General features: G+C 40.1%; 1 protein-coding gene across 2 annotated transcripts in view; it reads left to right on the forward strand.

The window, feature by feature from the left end:
• The window catches only part of NR3C2 (nuclear receptor subfamily 3, group C, member 2), a 488297-nt gene that overhangs the window by 433259 nt on the left and 37065 nt on the right, over positions 1–17973 (forward strand). For both annotated transcript variants that reach the window (XM_006886991.1, XM_006886992.1), the window contains one exon: positions 11945–12075. In XM_006886991.1, coding sequence (XP_006887053.1) covers positions 11945–12075 — 131 coding nt within the window. The remainder of the gene's footprint in view (positions 1–11944; positions 12076–17973) is intronic.

Raw genomic sequence — 17973 nt, forward strand, 5'->3', positions numbered from 1 at the left:
GGGTAATCGGGATGGGTGTGTCAGAGGTGGTGTGGTTGGCACAGGATAGAGCAGGGTTTAGGGCTGTGGTGCATAGGGTCACTATGAGTCGGAAACGACTCGACGTTACATAACAACAACAACACCAATGTAGAAGTTGGCATTATCCATCCGTTCATGAAGAAAAAATCTCTTTCCTGGCCCTGAGTTCAAGAGAAAAATGTATCATTTGTTTTTAAATAAATATTAACAAAAAATTGATAGCAGTTTTTACAAAGATGCAGAGTTTCCCACAGAGAGATGTGGGGGAGGGCAATTTCCATTGGGGAGAGGAAATATTAAATATTTTCTCTGTACAACGCACTACCTTAAAGGTCCACTTGTGTGGCTTTTTAATGTTCTTACTCAGATAACACTTGAGAGGCCACTGAAGATAGAATTGGAACCATACTCCTGGAAGAAGCCACCTCAAAGATGAACTCACCTGGCCCCTGGACAAGAGGTTGATGATGGGAGCCTGCATCAGGCAGGTGGGAAACACCAACCATCACACAACTATATAAAGACTTCCATTATCAATGTAGATGTTCTGGACAATACTTAACGGCTCCCGTGTCCTCCAGATCTGTGCCTTGAAGATTTTTATGTTCTCATTCGCCCAGTCTCTCATTGCAGTTGAGTTGGAACTATCTCATATCTGACCCTCCATTGCATTTCCAAAAAGTCTACAAATCAGATAGGAGAAGATTGCCCATCTGTCTTCATGGAGTCACTGTTAGGTTCAAATCGCCGAAGAGACTCGGCCTCTGGGCTAGCAGTGCAGCTCCCTCCACACTACACCCTCAGCTCTCCACTTCAGAGTCTAGGTTTATCAGATATTGTTTGTGTGACAGTTAGTGTGATTTGAAGATTACATTTAGCTTTGGATTGTAATTTCTCACTCCCAAAGCAGGTTCATCGAATGGTCCACCAGATAGTTGAGTGGCTAAGCTTCTCAGGCAATACTTTTAGTAATACTGAGTATTTAGTATGTCTTAGTAAGCTAGTACAGAGCCAACCAACCAAAAAACTAAACAACAACCTCTGAACGACAAATAAACAAAAGCTCTAAGACTTGCTGGTGAGTTGATATTGAGTCATGGTTACCCAAAACCAGTGTTCTGATGGCTACTTGCCAGCAGGTTCACTAAACTTCTCTCATAGTGGAAAACATGACTGCACTGGTAACATGTAGTGATGACAAAAGGACATGGGTCCTATAGATACAAAAGTATTTCAGCTTATTTAATTACTACAATCAGAGATAGTAGCCACACACCATTTTTTAGTCTCATGCTGGATGAAGCCATGGCACACGTGGCCTGTGGGCTAATTTCTTCATTGAGTTTTTAGTTTCATTCATTCTCTTGTATTCTTAATGGGTAAAGGCTAGTATTTGTATCTTGGGTGAGGACTCACAAGCTTTTAAGATCCTATACACTGTTCATTAACCTACGATATAAAGCATCAACTTTTGGTTTGGGGTGTATGGGGGGGGTTGTATGGGGGGGTATGACACTATTTTTTAATTGTGATTTGAGCGAATATTTACAAAGCAAATTTGTTTTCTATTCAACCATTCATACACATTTTGTTTTATAACAAAAATTGCAATATCCACAGTATAATCACACTGTTCTGTTACTCTATTGTGATATCCCTTTATGGCTGTAGTCTGGAACCAAACCTACAATATCTCTGAGGTATGCCAGTACTTAAAATTTAAAATCAATTTTTTGAAGTATGCTATACCAGTTGGTCAAATTATCCCATGATGACTATGATCCCAAGTCTTCTAACCCAGTAAACCTTTCCCACAGTGTTTGATCGTGTCTGTTCCCCTTGTGTAGTATATTGTACACGTAAATATGTATGCTGTAGTGCTAGCACATGGTGACCTCTTATGTGTCAGAGAACTGACTTCCGTTGTTGTTAGATTGAGTACTGTTGAGTCAAAACTGACCTATAGCTGACCCTCCAGTGGATTTTCAAAGGCAGTAAATCATGTAGGAGGACATTTCCCATCTTTCTCCGTTGGGGCAGTTGGTGGATTTGAACAGTGTACCTTTAGGTTGGCAGTGCAGTCCTTTACCACTGAGCCACCAGAGCTCCTTAAAAAAGCTCCTGGGCAGACTTTTCAATGACTCAAAGTTGCAGCTTTTAGACTAAATTCTACATTTCACGGCATCTCTTGATAGACTTGAACCTTCAATTTTAAGTAAGTCCGAGTTAGTAGTTAGTTACTGAGTTAGTAGTCAAGCACTTTAACCATTGGTACCAGCCAGGGACTCCTATTCAGGGTTTGTAATCACTCTAACACAGATGTTTTCTACCATAGTAATACCATATCTCTTTTCTGTTAGTCCATGCTTGGGTAGGACTTTTGGTCATGTATTAATTTTTATTTTTGAGAAGCATTGCACAAGCTTGCTTTTGTTTCCATAGTTAACATATTTCTACATTATTCTTCTCATAATGACAAAATTCTATAAAATAGTATTGCAGAATACTAGTATCTTCCAAAACCATTGTCCTTGTTTCAGCTTCTTTTGATGTACCTTTCTGTACATTTGATCTAATTGTGTAGAAATGATGTAATATAAAATATATTTTCAAGATGCCTATTTTCTTGAAATTTCAGTCAATAGCTTTGTTGAGTACACAGTACCCTTCATTTAGAGAACTCAATTTCATGCTGTGGAAACAGCAATGGAATTTGAAAATGCAAAATCTTTCTGTAAAATGGAGAACAAGGGATACGCAAATGAGTGAATAAAATAGCAAAACATATGAGGTACCGCATACTTCTGTGTGGCTGTATCACCCTGGAGAAAAATCTAGAAACTGTTACTCCAGCTGGCAGCATGGGAGAGTGGCACACGTTTTGAAGCGAAAAAACTTAGGTTTGGCTCCTGGCCGCGTCAGTTAAAAATAAGTCCTTATCTCAGCCATATTGTGTCAAAAGGCTTTGTAAGAATTAACAAGAAGAAACTGAGCACTGGCATTTGGAAGGTACTCCATTAATGATTGCTAACAGGTCAGCCACAGGAGAATGTTCAGGTGGTATCTGAGGAGATGTTTTGTATTGTTGTTTTTTTTTTAATTGAGATTTTAATGAAAGTTTATAAGAACTTGGATTTCCATTCATTCATTGTTGCACATTTTCCTCCCTGCCCTCCTCCTAGTTTGCTTATCCCTTTGAAAAAAAATTATTAAAAAAAAATTATTTCGTTGTTGTACAATACACACACACACACTCACACACACACACACACACACACACTCAGTCCACTTTACTATGTAGCTCTTATTCTAGATTGTTGTCATGCAAATAATACCTAATCATATATTCCTTTGAAGTGGCAAAAATACTTTCTTTAGGTGTGTTGTTACACATTAAAGTTCTAATCTGCTCTCAAGTAGAATTGGAGGTCTCTCCTTAAGTAACTTAATCTGTGTGGATGTTTTGTTAACACATCTTATTAGAGAAACACTTGACATGGAGGAGTTTAATTCTATTCCAGATAAGTCACTTCCACCTTCCTGAAAACCTGCATTCTCTCTGGCTCCTCACTAGAGTTACCCTGGTATAGAGATACTCACACCAAAATCAGTTATAACCCATTGTTGTTTTCTTGCTCATCATTTTAAAAATATGATTCTTTGTTGGTTTGTTTTAACAAAGATGGCTATATCTTAAAGTCCTCTTTATGTTCTTGTTTGTGTGAACATATTTGTACAATATATTATAATTTGTTAAGAACATTATTATGTTTAGTTCTTACAGCCCAATTCAAGATTGGAATTAGCATTAGTATCCCAGTTTCACATATGATAAATTTGCGTCCCAGGAGTTTCACAGATGTGAAATCACAGAACCAGTTCACGGTAAGGCTGACGGGCTAAGTCTCTGTGCCCTGCTGCCGGCAGAGACTGTGATGTCTTCCATGTCTGCAGAATCAGGTGATTTGATGAGTGTGTTTTTAAAGCTACCTTATCATGTGCGTGCTCACTGGACATCTTAATTTGCAATGTATTTTACTTCATTTCAGTCCCTGGAGACCTCACACAGTTAAGTGTTCAGATATTAAGAAAAGGCTTGGCAATTCAAATGCTTCCAGAGGCACCTTGGAAGAAAAGCCTGGCAGTCCACATCCAACACATCACTGTCATTAAAAATGCTACGGAGCATAGTTTTACTCAAAAGACATGGGGTCGCCATTAATTGGTGTTGATTGGAGGGCAGCTTTTTGGTTTTTGTTTTTAACTCCATTTTATAATATAATTCTAAAGGTTTTGAAACTTTTTGAGAACTTCACAAATACTGTATCAAATTTTTAGCCAAGGAAATGGAGATACTCCACAAAATTAATTGACGTCATGACTGCAGCAAGGGGCTTGAACATAGTAGAGATTGTGAGATGCTACACAATAGGGCAAGGTTTCCATCGGTACATAGTGTTGCTATAAATCACAGTCAACTCAACAATACTTAACAATAACTTTTTTTTTCAAATTACCAGCATTTTCATATGGTTGTCTCCACTTTCCCCCATACTTCTTTCTTTCTATCATTTTTTATTCATTTATGAAATATTGCTTGAACAAATATTAAAATATCACTCTTGTCTATCATATTCTATTTGACATTCCAGAAGTTTAGATGTATATCCTGTCTTTTTTAAAATAATAGTTGGCTATCAAAAATCAGAATGCTGGAACTAAACAGAACCATTTTAGTTTTTGCTCCCAGTACTTAGAAAACCTGGATTTTAAAAAAACAAAAACAAATATGGGAAGGGAGAATGCTTAAACGCCCAGCCAAGCTCCAAGGAAAAAGAAGACCTGAGGAGCAAGAGATGCACAGGAAATTCACAGCTGAGTGATTTAAGTGGCAAGTAAGGCTGCACTTGGACTACAGAGTACTGGCTACACGCCTTCGGGTGGTTTTAAAAACCTAAACAAGAGCTGGAGAATTTAGGCTCCAGCAAGGCTGGGACCTGAAATAGAGTCGCCTGCATAAGGCCAGAACTCTCCAAAGATTGCCCTGTCTACTAAACAAGGACAATAAACTAAACCAGCCAGTTAGCCGAGGGAGATGGCAACGAAGCTGGAAGAAATAAGAAACACAGGCCTGCCTTGCATCAAGTCCATACTTAAAGTGCAAGAGCTTGGAGAAAATATGTAAGCCGAGATATTAGCATAAAGCTGAATCGGAACAGGTGAGATGCTTACACTCTAGTAGTGGTAAACACTAAAACTTTTTTTTTTTATGATCATGTCCACAAGCCCATCCACATGGGATTTAACCAGCAGATAATATTTTGTCAAAACAATAAATATTAGATACACATCTTGTTGTTGTTAGGTGTTGTCTAGTTGGTCCCAATTCACAGTCATCTTACGTACATACACTCCCAATCCTGTGCCATCTTTAGTGTCTCTGCTGCGCATAAGCCACTGTGACAGTCTATCTCATTGAGAGTCTTCCTCTTATGCATATTAGCACAAAAAATGGATAGAAAATTATGAAAGAAACTACATAATGAAATGCCTAAAATATTTATAGATAAAAGGCAGGTAAAATAATCGTAAAGAAGTGTCATGAATAACAGAAATAATTGAAAAATAACTGATCACATTAGCTCATTAAATGATCAGTTTAATGAAGTAAATAAGATCATGTTAGTTCTGCAACTCTAGAATGTTTTGCCATTAAAATTAAGATATTATGAATGTGAAATAGCATGTTAGATACAAATAAAAAGAAAGTTTCTTAATTGGAAAATATATCTGAGGAAATTGCCTGGAGTATGCATACTGTTAAGGGACCTCTGGTGGCCTAGTGGCAAGAAGCTGGGCTGCAACCCTCTGCAGGTTGACCAGCTGCTCCACAGGAGAATATTGGGCAATCTCCTTCCATATAATTAACTGCCTCTGGAAGCCTGCTGGAGGGTCAGCTGTGGGTCAGTTCAGACTCAATGGTACACAACAAAAACAACTACATAAATATTGTTGTCATTACATGCTTTCGAGTTACAACTGACCCATAGCTGAACCTCCAGCAGGTTTTCAGAGGCAGTAAATCACATGGGAGGAGACTGCCCATCCTTCTCCCATGGAGCAACTGGTGGATTCAGACCACATGCCATAGGTTTAGAAGTGCAGCTCCACAGAATATGCATAGATAGATGAAAAGATATTTTTGAAAGGGGATTATTGTAGAAGCCATGGGAGAAGGTTCAACATACTACTAATAATACTTGAAAATGGGAAAATAACAAGAATGGTATAAGGGTGATAGTTTAAGAGACAATGGCTAAGAACATTTCTAAACTAAAGAAATAGCCTGAATCTTCAAATTGAAGGAAGGATGATATCAAACAGGAAAAATAAAAGTAAGTTTTCACCTAAGTACTTCATACTTAAGTATTTCATAATAAAATTTCAGATATCAAATAAAAAGCAAAATTTTCAGTGGCTTATTGAGGATTAAAATCCATTTTCCCTATGGAATAAGACAATTAGACTAATGAGAAATTTCCCAGAGGCAGTCATTAAGGCCCCGCCAAAGTGAGAATACTGCCTTCAAAATGCTGAAGAAATTTAACTGTCAGACTAGAAATCTGTAACTTCTTACACTCTTTTTCAAAAGTGAAGGTGAAATATATTTTTTGCAAAAAAATTGTGACTGAAAGACATGACCATCTAGTGACTAACTCTTGTTAAAAGAATTACTTTAACTAAAAAACCTCAGAAAACAAAACAACTTCACTAAGAAATGGAGCCTAGAAATAGAGAGTGAAGCCAAAGACTTAATGGCAAGGAAATTAGCAAGTCTAAACAGACTTGGAGTGCATGTGTGAAAGAGAGGCAAAAGGAGACTGTTACTGGTATCATTAGTGATTTTAAAACAAAATAGCGAAATAGCACTCAACTACCAAAAATTATTGTCATCATGGAAGATGAGAAGCACTACCCCAAAAGCGAAGTATTCTAAAAGTCTTCTTCATGGGAAAAAGCATTGATTAATTTTAGATTAAATCATGTATACCAATATCAAATATAAAAATATTCATTAGAGTTAGAATGTGCGGTTTCTAAAACCCGAAGGAAGAGGAAAATGTTAGCCATAACCAGTTGCCATTGTGTAGATTTTGACTCATTAAACATCAATGTGCACGAGTAAGACCTTGCTAATGTTTGTGGAAGTAGACGTTGCTGTATGTACTGAATCAGAACCGACTCATAGCTGACCTTCCAGCAGGTTTTCAGAGACAGTACATTATGAAGGAGAAGGTTACCCATCTTCTCCCACACAGCAGCGGGTGGATTTGAACCACCTTTCGTTTGACAGTGCAACTTCTTACCACAAAGCCCCCAGAACAAGGCTTTTCTTTTGAGGTGCCTCTTTTATAGACTTGAACTTCTAATTGTTTGGTTAGTGACTGAGCACATTACCATTCGCACTACACGAGAATCCCAAACAATTTAGTCAAAGGAAGAAGAAAATCATTATATGGGTAAGTGAAAATGATAGAGAAAAAACCCCAGTATCTGTATCAGCAATTATAATAAATTATAGATAAATCAATACTTTTTATAAATTAAGTGATAAATAAAATGAAAACTTGTTATAAAGAAATTATAATAAATTAAAACTGATTACATTGAGCTCTTGAAATATAGAAACTCATTTTTTTTTGTCTCCATCCAACTTTGTCTATTTTAAAACACATACATGAAATATAATTATGGGGGAAGTTTGAAAATAAGGGATTGAAAAAAGATACACTAGGCAAATTCTAGAAAGAGGCTAAGAGAAAGAAGTGAATCAGTGGAAAATACTTATCAGAGAAAAAAAATCCAAAATAAAAAAAAACATCATATATAGGAAAAGAGGGTATTACTTAATGATAGAAGGGTCAAAAGCTGTAAAGAATATGATAATTATGAAATTATATAAAATAATTTGAGAAGTTGTTGGTATGATTTTTGTCATCAAGATGCTTTGACTCAAAAAGCCCACAACAAACAAACCAAAAAACACAGCCAAAATCCTGTCCAATCCTGAACTAGCTTTTAAAATCTCTTCCTCCCATCAGATTGGCAGCATTTTCAAGCTATGAAATATCCCGTGTCGGTGGGAGTGTGTAATAAGAGGTTCCGCTCTTACATTGAAGGTGGGAGGAAAGTAACACGTGTGCACATATCCATGACTCTGCCATTCTGTCTTCACCTACTCTCAAGAAATGCATGTGCTGGTGGTTGAGACTCATTTGTAATGGCATTAAATAGGAAGCAACCCAAGTGTCAATCAGTGGTACAATGAATGTGCATTGTGATTTATTCCAGCAAAAGTAACATGGAGCAATAAAAGCCAATACATTTAGAGTTAGATTTTTTTTTAAAAAAAAAAAGGGGGGGGGATAAATTCAAAACTGTGGTTGTTATGTGCCAGTGAGTTGAAACCAATTCATAGCTGACCGTCCAGCAGATTTTCAGAGGCTGTAAATGACATGGGAAATTACTCATCTTTCTCCCACAGAGAAGCTGGTGCAATTGAACTGCAGGCCTTTGGGTTCACAGTATGACTCCTTACCACTAGGCCACGAGAAGTCCCTACATCCAAAAGTACAACATTGAGTAAAAGTGCTACAGAAAAATGTGCATGTCTAATTTTACATTTATGTGAAACAAACAGTACTATTGGGGGACCTCTGGTGGCTTGGTGGTAAGGAATTATACTGCCAACCCAAAGGTGTGCAATTAGAATACACCCGCTACTCCAAGGGAGATTGATGGGCCGTCACCTCCAATGTAATGTGCTGCATCTGAAAACTTGCTGGAGGGAAAGCTGTGAGTCTGTTCTGACTGGACAGTATACAACAACATTATGCTGTTTTATAAATAAACACGTCACTCACTCATTATCATCAAGTCAGAGCTGACCCTCCACCTTCTCTAAGACATATCCCTTTGTTATTTTGGCAATCCATGGCATATTCACTAGTCCAACATCACAACTCAAAGACATCAGTTGCTCTTCTGTCATCCTTATTCTTTGTGCAGCTCTTAGATACATAGCAAGCAACTGAGAAGACCATGACTTGGATCACATGCACCTTCATCTTTGATATCTTGCTCTTTATTACTCTAAAGAGGTCCTGGGCAGCTGATTTTCCAAATTTAACCTGTCTTTTGATTTGCTAATTGCCGGGGCTGTTGATTGTGGATCTAAGCAAGGTAAAATCTTCTCTTCATCTGTCAAGATGTTTCCTGTTGGCCCAGTGGTGAGGAGTTTTGTTTTCTTGATGTTCAGATGCAGTCAACATTAAAGACCGCAGTCCTTGATCTTCTGCAGCAAGTGCTTCAAGTCCTTCCCAAGCTTCAGCTAGCAAGGTTGTATCATCTGCATAATGCATGTTGTTAATGAGTCACCCTCTAATTGTAAAGCTACATTCTTCATAAAGACCAACCTCTTTAACGATCTGTTCAGGATATGAATTGAAAAAAATATGGAGAATGTATACACCCCTATGTACTCCTTTCTTGATTTTGAATCATGCAGTGTTCCCTTGCTCTGTTCAGACAACAGTTTCTCAGTATAGGTTTCATATGAGTATAATCATATGTTCTGGGATTACTATTCTTCTTAATTTTAGCTACAATTTGTTATAATCCACACAGTCAAATGCCTTTGCATAGTTGATAAAACACAAATAGCCATCCTTCTGAATACTTTCAGCCTTCAGTCAAGATCATCTGACATCAGCAATAAGTGCTGTGGCCTCTTCTAAACCCACCTTGTATTTCTGGAAGTTCTCTGTCAATGTGCTGTCCTAGTCATTTTTGGATAATCTTCATCAAGATTTTGCTTTCACGTGATATTAGTGAAATAGATCAATAATTTCCCCATTCTCTTCCATCCCCTTTTTTGGGAAAGGAGAATAAATCTGTATTTCTTCTAGTCATTTGGCCAGGTAGCTGTCTGTCCTCTAGATTTCTTGGCAATGACAATACAGATATGTCAAAATGCTAACAAGTGTTAAAGTTTGCCAAATTTGCTTCATACATGTGTATGCATATATTTATGCACACACATATGTGCATACACATGTATCTATGTGTGTGTATATATATGTATATGTGTGTATACATACACACACATATATACCTGTGTATATATGTGTTTATACCTACATATGCACAAATAGATATGAAGCCAATTTGGCAAAATATTAACATTTAACATTATAATAGATCTGTATTGTTATTGTTGTCAAATTGGGTCCAATTCATTGTGACCTCAGGTAGAACAGAACACAACTTTGACCTGTCCTGTGCCGTCTTCAATACTGCTGGTATGCTTGAGTCCATTGTTGTAGCCAGTCTGCTCATCTATGTCTCTAAGAGTTTCCCACATTTTCACAGAGATTATCTCCTTTTCCAGGGATTGGTCTTTCCTGGTGAAATGTTCAAAGTAAATAAGCAGAAGCCTCACCAGCTTGTGTCTAAGGAACATCCTACTAGTAATCTCTGTGTGTGTTCAAAATATTTTCTGTTACAAATGGTTCCCAGCTTATTATGAGAGAGTAAAGACATATAATAATGATGTACAGCAAAAAAAATTCTGCATAGTTTCCTTATAACTAGCATTCAGAATCAAAATACAACAGATTTTTGCCCATTGAGGTTGATCAAGAATGCCTCCTAGAAGAAGAACTGCAAATGCATTTGCAGGCTGGTGTTTCATAGACAACTCCCGTCGTAAGGCACTGACAGAAATACTTGAGCCATTGGGGCATTCTATTTGTAATCCTGCCAGTCTTTAACCAGTTTCATGAATAGTCTCTAACCATTTCATTAATAGTCTTTCTCTCAGGTCATCAAACAATAGCTACCCTGAGCCTCTCAAAAGAGTCATATCTTAAAGGAAGAATATCTCAGAATCAAAATACTATCTTTCTTTTAATGTGGTTTTTATAAGCATATTTGTAGAGATTTCTCCATCTCCTCCATACCTTGTTCATTTTATCAGAGATTCAACTTAACATTCTTACTTTCCCCCCATTTTTCTTCTTTACTTTCCCCTTTTAAAAGGGGTGCTGGCAACAGTTAACATAACTGTTAGATGACCTGCCTTAGGGAGGTGTTAGAGAATACCAGGAGGAATGAGATTGGCCCTAAACCCAGCTGCCTCCTCTTTTTAAATTAATTGCTGTCCTGTTTTCATGGCATCTAACACCGAACTCAAAACCAAAAAGCCACTACCGTCAAGTCGATTGTGACTCATAGAAACTCTTCCATTGGGGCTTCATAGCTATAAACCTTAGCTAGAGGAGACTCTCCATCTTTCTTCCACTGAGCAACTGGTGAATTCAAACTTCCACCCTTTTATTTAGCAGTACAACGCTCTATGCACTACACCACCAGGACTCTTTAACATCTGCACCAACCCTTTGCAAAAAGGGCTCTGTTTCTCTGGTTTTTATTAAAAGGAACAAGGGTCTGTGGGCTTCTCCCTAAAACCCAGGAGTTTCCCCGCTTCGTGGATGATCTCACTGTAGCACACACCCCAGTCAGTTAGTATTAGTCTTGACGTAAAGTGAAATAATGGCACACTTGAAAAAGATTGGCATCAGTGCTTCTGACACATTCTTGTGGGGCACTCATAAATGCCATGACAGTGTTGATCTAGAAACAATCTACCGATCATTAGGAACGGTATCTAACTTGCCTTTAAAAAGAAATCTATCTGTTCCTTGTTGAAGCCAAAGGGAAAGCTGACTCAGATCCCTTCTTAAGTTGCCGTGGCCTGCTGTGCCCTGGCCTGGGCACATCTAATGAATTTGCACGTACAGTGAGCAGCCTGAGTGTTAGGGTGAACTTGCATTCTCAGACTCTTTCTTCTTTTCCTCTGCAGAGAGAAGATGCATCAGTCAGCCATGTATGAGCTCTGCCAGGGGATGCACCAAATCAGCCTTCAGTTTGTCCGGTTGCAGCTTACCTTTGAGGAGTACACCATAATGAAAGTTTTACTGCTACTAAGCACAGGTAAATTGCCGTCTGCTTCTTAAGACTTTTTCTACATTATCAGCTCATCTTCCCTTTAGCAGATTGTCCTATTTGTAGTGTGCATAACATATGAAACTGAGAGGGGAAAAAAATGATGAAGTAGGAAGAGGATTTTGACCATCATTGAACTAAATTCCTTGGAGAGTTTGAAATTTTGGACAAGGGAAAGAACATACTACCTCTTCCTTCATCCACCTCCCAGGTATTAAGTATTTGTTAGGTTCATGGTAGGAGTGGGTACTTTAGAAAATTGTTATTGTTATGTGCTGTCAAGTCGCGTGCAACTCATAGTGACCCTATGTACAACAGCCCACAACCCTGCTCTATCCTGCGCCAGTTTCACTGTCTCCGATACACCTGCCCCCATTACCCCAGTCACTGAATCAATCCACCTCATCAAGGATCTTCCTCTCTTGCTCTGTCCCTCCACCCTCTCAAGCATGGCATCCATCTCCAAGGATTGGTCCCTCCTTGCAACATATCCAAAGTATATCAGATGAAGCTTCAGAATCCTTGCCTCCAAGGAGCAACCTGGTTTCACCCTCTCCAGGTCAAATCTGCTTGTTCTCTTAGCAGTCCATGGTATATTTACTGTTCCTCTCCAACACCATAGCTCAAAGGCATCAATTCTCCTCTATTCTCCCTAGTCATTGTCTGGCTCTCTGATGCATAACAAGTGATTACAAAGACCATGGCCTGGGTCAGGTGAATGTTAGTCTCCAGACTGATATCATAGATGTCTCTGACAGCAGACTTTCTCAATGCAATACGTCTTTTAATTTCCTGGCTGCTGGTGCCAAGAGTGTAGACTGTGGAGCCAAGCAAACTAAAGCTGTTAACAATATCAATCTCTACACCATCTATCATGATGTTGCAAGTCAGCCCAGTGGTGAGAATCTTTGTTTTCTTGATAATGAGCTTCAATCCATATTGAAGGCTGTAGTCCTTGACCTTCTGAACAAGTGCTTCAGGTCTTCCTCAGTTTCAATGAGCAGGGTTGTATTGTCTTCATAAAGCAGCTCGTTAATGAGTCTCCCTCCAATTTTGATACCACATTTCTCCTCATAGAGTCCAGCCTCCCAGATAATCTGTTCTGCATATAGGTTGAAAAGATATGGAGATAGGACACATCCCTGGCATACATTTCCCAATTTTGAGCAATGCAGTGTTTTCTTGCTCTGTTCTGGCGACTGCCTCCAGGAAGTAGAATGGTAAATACAGCATAATCCATACCGTCAGGAAGCTGAGACTGGAAGACAAGTTTAGAGTCTTAATACACTGTGAAAAGCAATCTTCTGCCAGGAGAGAGGTAATAAGGAGTGACATGATGGCTTCGTGAAGGGGAAGAGCACATTCATCCTGGCACCAGTTTCCTAGAGAAGCTGGATCTGGGGGGATTTGCCAGGCCTAGAGATTGGATGTTAGCAGTCAGACAACGGTCGTGGCCGGGGAAAGTGAGTGTGGAAATAGGGAAAAGCCTATTCAGGCAGTAATGCTTACTTCTGGGTAGTGCTTTGGCATGTTAGCTTTTTTGATGTTTATATTTTTATGTGTTCATTTAATGTTAAAGACAAATAAAAGGGTGTTAAGAGCATAACCATGTCTACGAGGTTATGTTGATTGAACAAGTTGTGTAAATTAATGCTGGAATGTCCAGTGGACCAGAACATAAGGAACCTGAAAAGCAAGAAAAGCAGAGGAGTGCAAGACGGAAGGCTTTGAGCAACAGGATGCCATTGTCAAAGGTGACTTCTGTGGCTCATGACAGTTGGAATAGGGAATGGACTGAAGAGTAAGAGAGGAAAGGAGAGAGGCAAAGACAGACAAGAATTTAGCCTGACTGGAAACTGAGACGTGCTGTAAGGCTACTGAAATAATGGCCTAGATTGTAGTCATGGTTGCATGATGGACAGGAGCAAATGGATTCAAGAAGCCCAGCAGAGTTGGCCGTGCCAACTGACGGGAAGGAGAAATGCAAATGCTGTGGGTCAGAAGTTACACAGGTCTTCAGTGACTATTATATGCCATTAATAAAAATATATCAAGGATGAGATTTGAAGCAGATTTTATAGGTTATATAATGAGGGGATTTGGGGATGAAGTAATTTTCAGATGGTGACTCTGTATTCTAATAAAGATGGCCTATATTTTAGGGCATTATGATTATCATAAGAGTACGGAATGAGGGTTGCAGAGTGGATACCCAGGGTGGGGGTGGAGGTGGGGGTGGGGGTGTGCCGGGGGGATTGTGTACCAATGAAGGAGTTTTTCTTTTGCTTTTCAAGGAGAGGAACAAACTGGGGTTGGGGGTGGGGTGGGCAGGGAGAAAAGTGCAACAATGAATGAATGGAATTCCAAAATCTCTGTAGATGTTCATTGAAATTAATAAAAAAAAATTTTTAAAAAAAAAAGATGTCCTAAAGATGGGGGGTGGGGGGGTGGCGGCAAATGAGGCCTGAAACTCAGAAGAGTCTGGGTATTGAGCTAGAAATTTGAAATTATTCTTATAGAAAATCATAGTTTGAATTTACCCGGGGACTAAGGTTGCCGCGGTGCAGAACAATGAGGTAAGAGCCAGTTAGTTCTGTATGAGAGAATGACAGAGGTTAACAGGACAGAAAATCATAGTTTGAATTCACCGGGAACTAAGGTTGCTATGGCTCAGAGTGATAAGATAAGAGCCAGTTAAGTCTGTATTAAAAGAACAGCAGAGGTTGACAGGACAGAAAACAACGATCAGAGAGAAAAACAGGGAGGCATACTGTACTGGAAGCCAAGAGTTAAAGGTTTCCAAAATCAGTATGGCTAACAGTAGAGCGTCTACAGTGAAAGCTGAGACCACGGACAGAGGCCTGCTGGACTAGCCATTAGGCCTCGCGTAAGTGCCAGATGGCCAGCGACTTGCAGATTGATGGAAAGCTGTTTTAGGCTCTGACTTCTGGAACCAAGCAAAAGGAGAGTTGACAGCATGAGAGGCCAGAGGAGACAGAGAGGACAGGATTAACCTTGGCAAAGATGTTGGGCACTTCTTTCTCACTCAAGAAGAGCACAGGGGTTTTCAAACAAAGAATTTGAGTAAGTACACAGCAGATGGGAGTTGAGACCAGGAATGATGGCGGGAGATAGGATTGAGAAGGATGCCCCACGCCAAGTGCTTTGGCCACTGAAGGATCTGAGAAATGTTGTGAATGGTGAGAGCTGAGAAGAGCTGCCACTGTAAGTGGCATGGACTTAAGAGAAGACTGTTGAATGATTACCTGAAGCAAAAAAAGCATGTGCTGTCCATGCCTGTCCCCTCCTTGCACATGAACTGGGCAGTTGGGAGAAAGGGGCAGTTCTTAGAAGAGTTCAAAGGGAAGTGACATCACTGGCTGCACGATGAGGACAATAGAAGTGAAGAAGTGAGGTCTAGCAAAGAATTGACTAGATCTGAAGAAGAGCAAGCCTGAATCAGTAAAATACGAGGATAGTAGGTAGCTACTGTGAATAACACCCCTGCTACTCTTCGAAATTTACAGTCTTTTTATACCTGTTGTTATGTGCTGGGAGTCACCAGCAACTCATAGCGACCATATGTACAGTAGCTCTGAATCCTGCCCTGTCCTGAGCCAGTTTCACTAATTCTGACACACCAACCCTCTTTGCCCCAGTTACTGTAGCAATACATCTCATCGAGGGTCTGCCTCTCCTGCGCTCTCCCTCTACCCTTCCAAACATGATGTCCTTCTCCAAGAACAGGGCCCTCCTGCCCATGTTCTCAAAGTAAGTGAGGCAAAGCTTCAACACGCTAGCCTCCAAGGAGAAGCTTGGTTTCAGCCTCTCTAATATTTTCTTGGCAGTCCATGGTATGTTCAAGACTTTTCTCCAGCACTGCAACTCAAAAGACATCAATTTTTCTAACATCCTTATTCGTTGTCCAGTTCTCTGAAAGGTAGCACATAATTGTGAAGACCATGGCCTGAATTAGGCACCTTAGTCTCTACACTGACATCATTGCTTCTCAGTACTCTGGAGAGGTCTCTGACAGCAGGTTTTCTCAGTGCAGTTCATCTTTTAATTTCCTGACTGCTGGTGCTACAAGTATTGATTGTGGAACCAAACAAGCTGAAATTGTTAACAACCTTAATCTCTTCTCCATCTATCATGGTGCTGCCAATTAAAACAGCTCTTTGAGATTAATGCTGTTGTTAGCTACCTTTGAGTTGGCCCCTGACTAATGGGATGAAATGCTGCCTCCTCCTGTGCCGTCCCCACCATCTGCTGTTGATCAGTGTTGTGATCTGTTGGCTTTTCAAAGGTGACCAACAGGCCTTGAATCCTTGTCTGCTTCAGTCTGAAAGCTCCACTGAGACCTGTGTAGCAGCACAGCAACATGCCGGGTACTGGTCAAGAACCCAGGTCTCTGTTTCTAAAGCAGACAAGATAGAAACATGACACTACCTGTTCCGTATCCTCTGTGAGTTAGCACTCCGAATTAGGCCTGGGATTTCACATTTAGGGCTGTTCCCAGTCTCAAGAAGAGAGGAGGAGTGGAAAAGCAGGCTGAGCCCCTGGCACTGGTAGGGAGGCAAGAGTGTGGAGCAGCCGAATGGCAGCTTCTCCAGCACAGGTGGCAAACCTTGGCCTGGCAGGGGCATGGGACTGATAGGCCACAGCTGTGTTTTGTTTGGCCAGCCAGCTTTTATGGGAGTTGTTTTGGGACTTTTATTTTAATTGAATCTGATTACCCTGGGCAGGGCTGTTCTCTTCAGTTAGCCCCAGGCCCCACCTTCCCTTAGGAATGACCCCAGCCTGAGCTCATGGGGCACTCCCATTTGTAGCCCCTCATCTTCAGGGTCCTTAGAGCAGGCCTTCTCCCTGACCGCCTCCTCATCGAGGTTTCTGATACTCTCAAGTTGTACCTTCTGAGGTGTAACTTTGGAAATAAAATCTTTACACTCACTGAAAAGTTATTCCTTTCCAAACGATGCTATTCACTATGATTGGTTCTCACTCATCATTGAGTCAGAACCAAGTTATAACTGACCCTCCTCCATTGAGTTTTCAGAAGCTGTGAATCATACAGGAGATTGCCCCGCTTTCTCCCCTGGAGCACCTGGTGGATTTGAACTTCCAGAGAGGCCCCACCTTTGGGTTTGCAGCACAGTTCCAACTATTCCACCAGAACTCCTTTATCACTAGTTAGAAGGATGTATTGTTATTGTATTTTTGTTATGTGCTTTTAAATCAACTACGACTCATAGTCTGAACTCTACTCTATGCTGAGCCAGTCTCACTGTCTCTGATAGACCTACGCTCGTTGTCCTAGTTACTGTAGCAAGCCATTTTATCTGGGGTTTTCCTCTCCTGCCCCGTCCCTCAACCCTTCCCAGCATGATATCCCTCTCCGTAGAATGGTCCCTCCTGGCTACCTGCCCAAAGTATGTGAGTCAAAGTCTCAAAATCCTTGCCTCCAAGAAGCAATCGATTGGTTTCACTCTCTCCAGGACAGACTTACTCGTTTTCTTTCAAGTCCATGGTATGTACAAGACTCTTTCTTCTCCAGCACCACAATTAAAAGGTATCAATTCTTCATCTGTCATCCTTGGTCACTGTCCAGCTTTCTGATGCATAGCAAGTTATTGTGAAGACTATGGCCTGGATCACATGCACTTTAGTCTCTAGAGTAGGTCCAGAAGTATATATAAATACAGTAATAATGGCAGAAAGAGGGACCCATGTGAAGTCTAAACCTGCTACAAAGGAGAAATGCATAAAAATGTTCCATAGAAAAGTAGTCAGCTTGCCCTCTGCTAGAGGTGAGAAACTTGTGAGGTCTAGAAAAACAAGAAACAGGTAGTCCATGTTGAGTTCTCACAGATTTCAGTCTTTCTTTTG

This window comes from Elephantulus edwardii, unplaced genomic scaffold, assembly GCF_000299155.1.
Source record: "Elephantulus edwardii isolate Elephantulus edwardi_28Jun2011 unplaced genomic scaffold, EleEdw1.0 scaffold00053, whole genome shotgun sequence".
In the NCBI taxonomy this organism is placed as follows: Eukaryota; Metazoa; Chordata; class Mammalia; order Macroscelidea; family Macroscelididae; genus Elephantulus; species Elephantulus edwardii.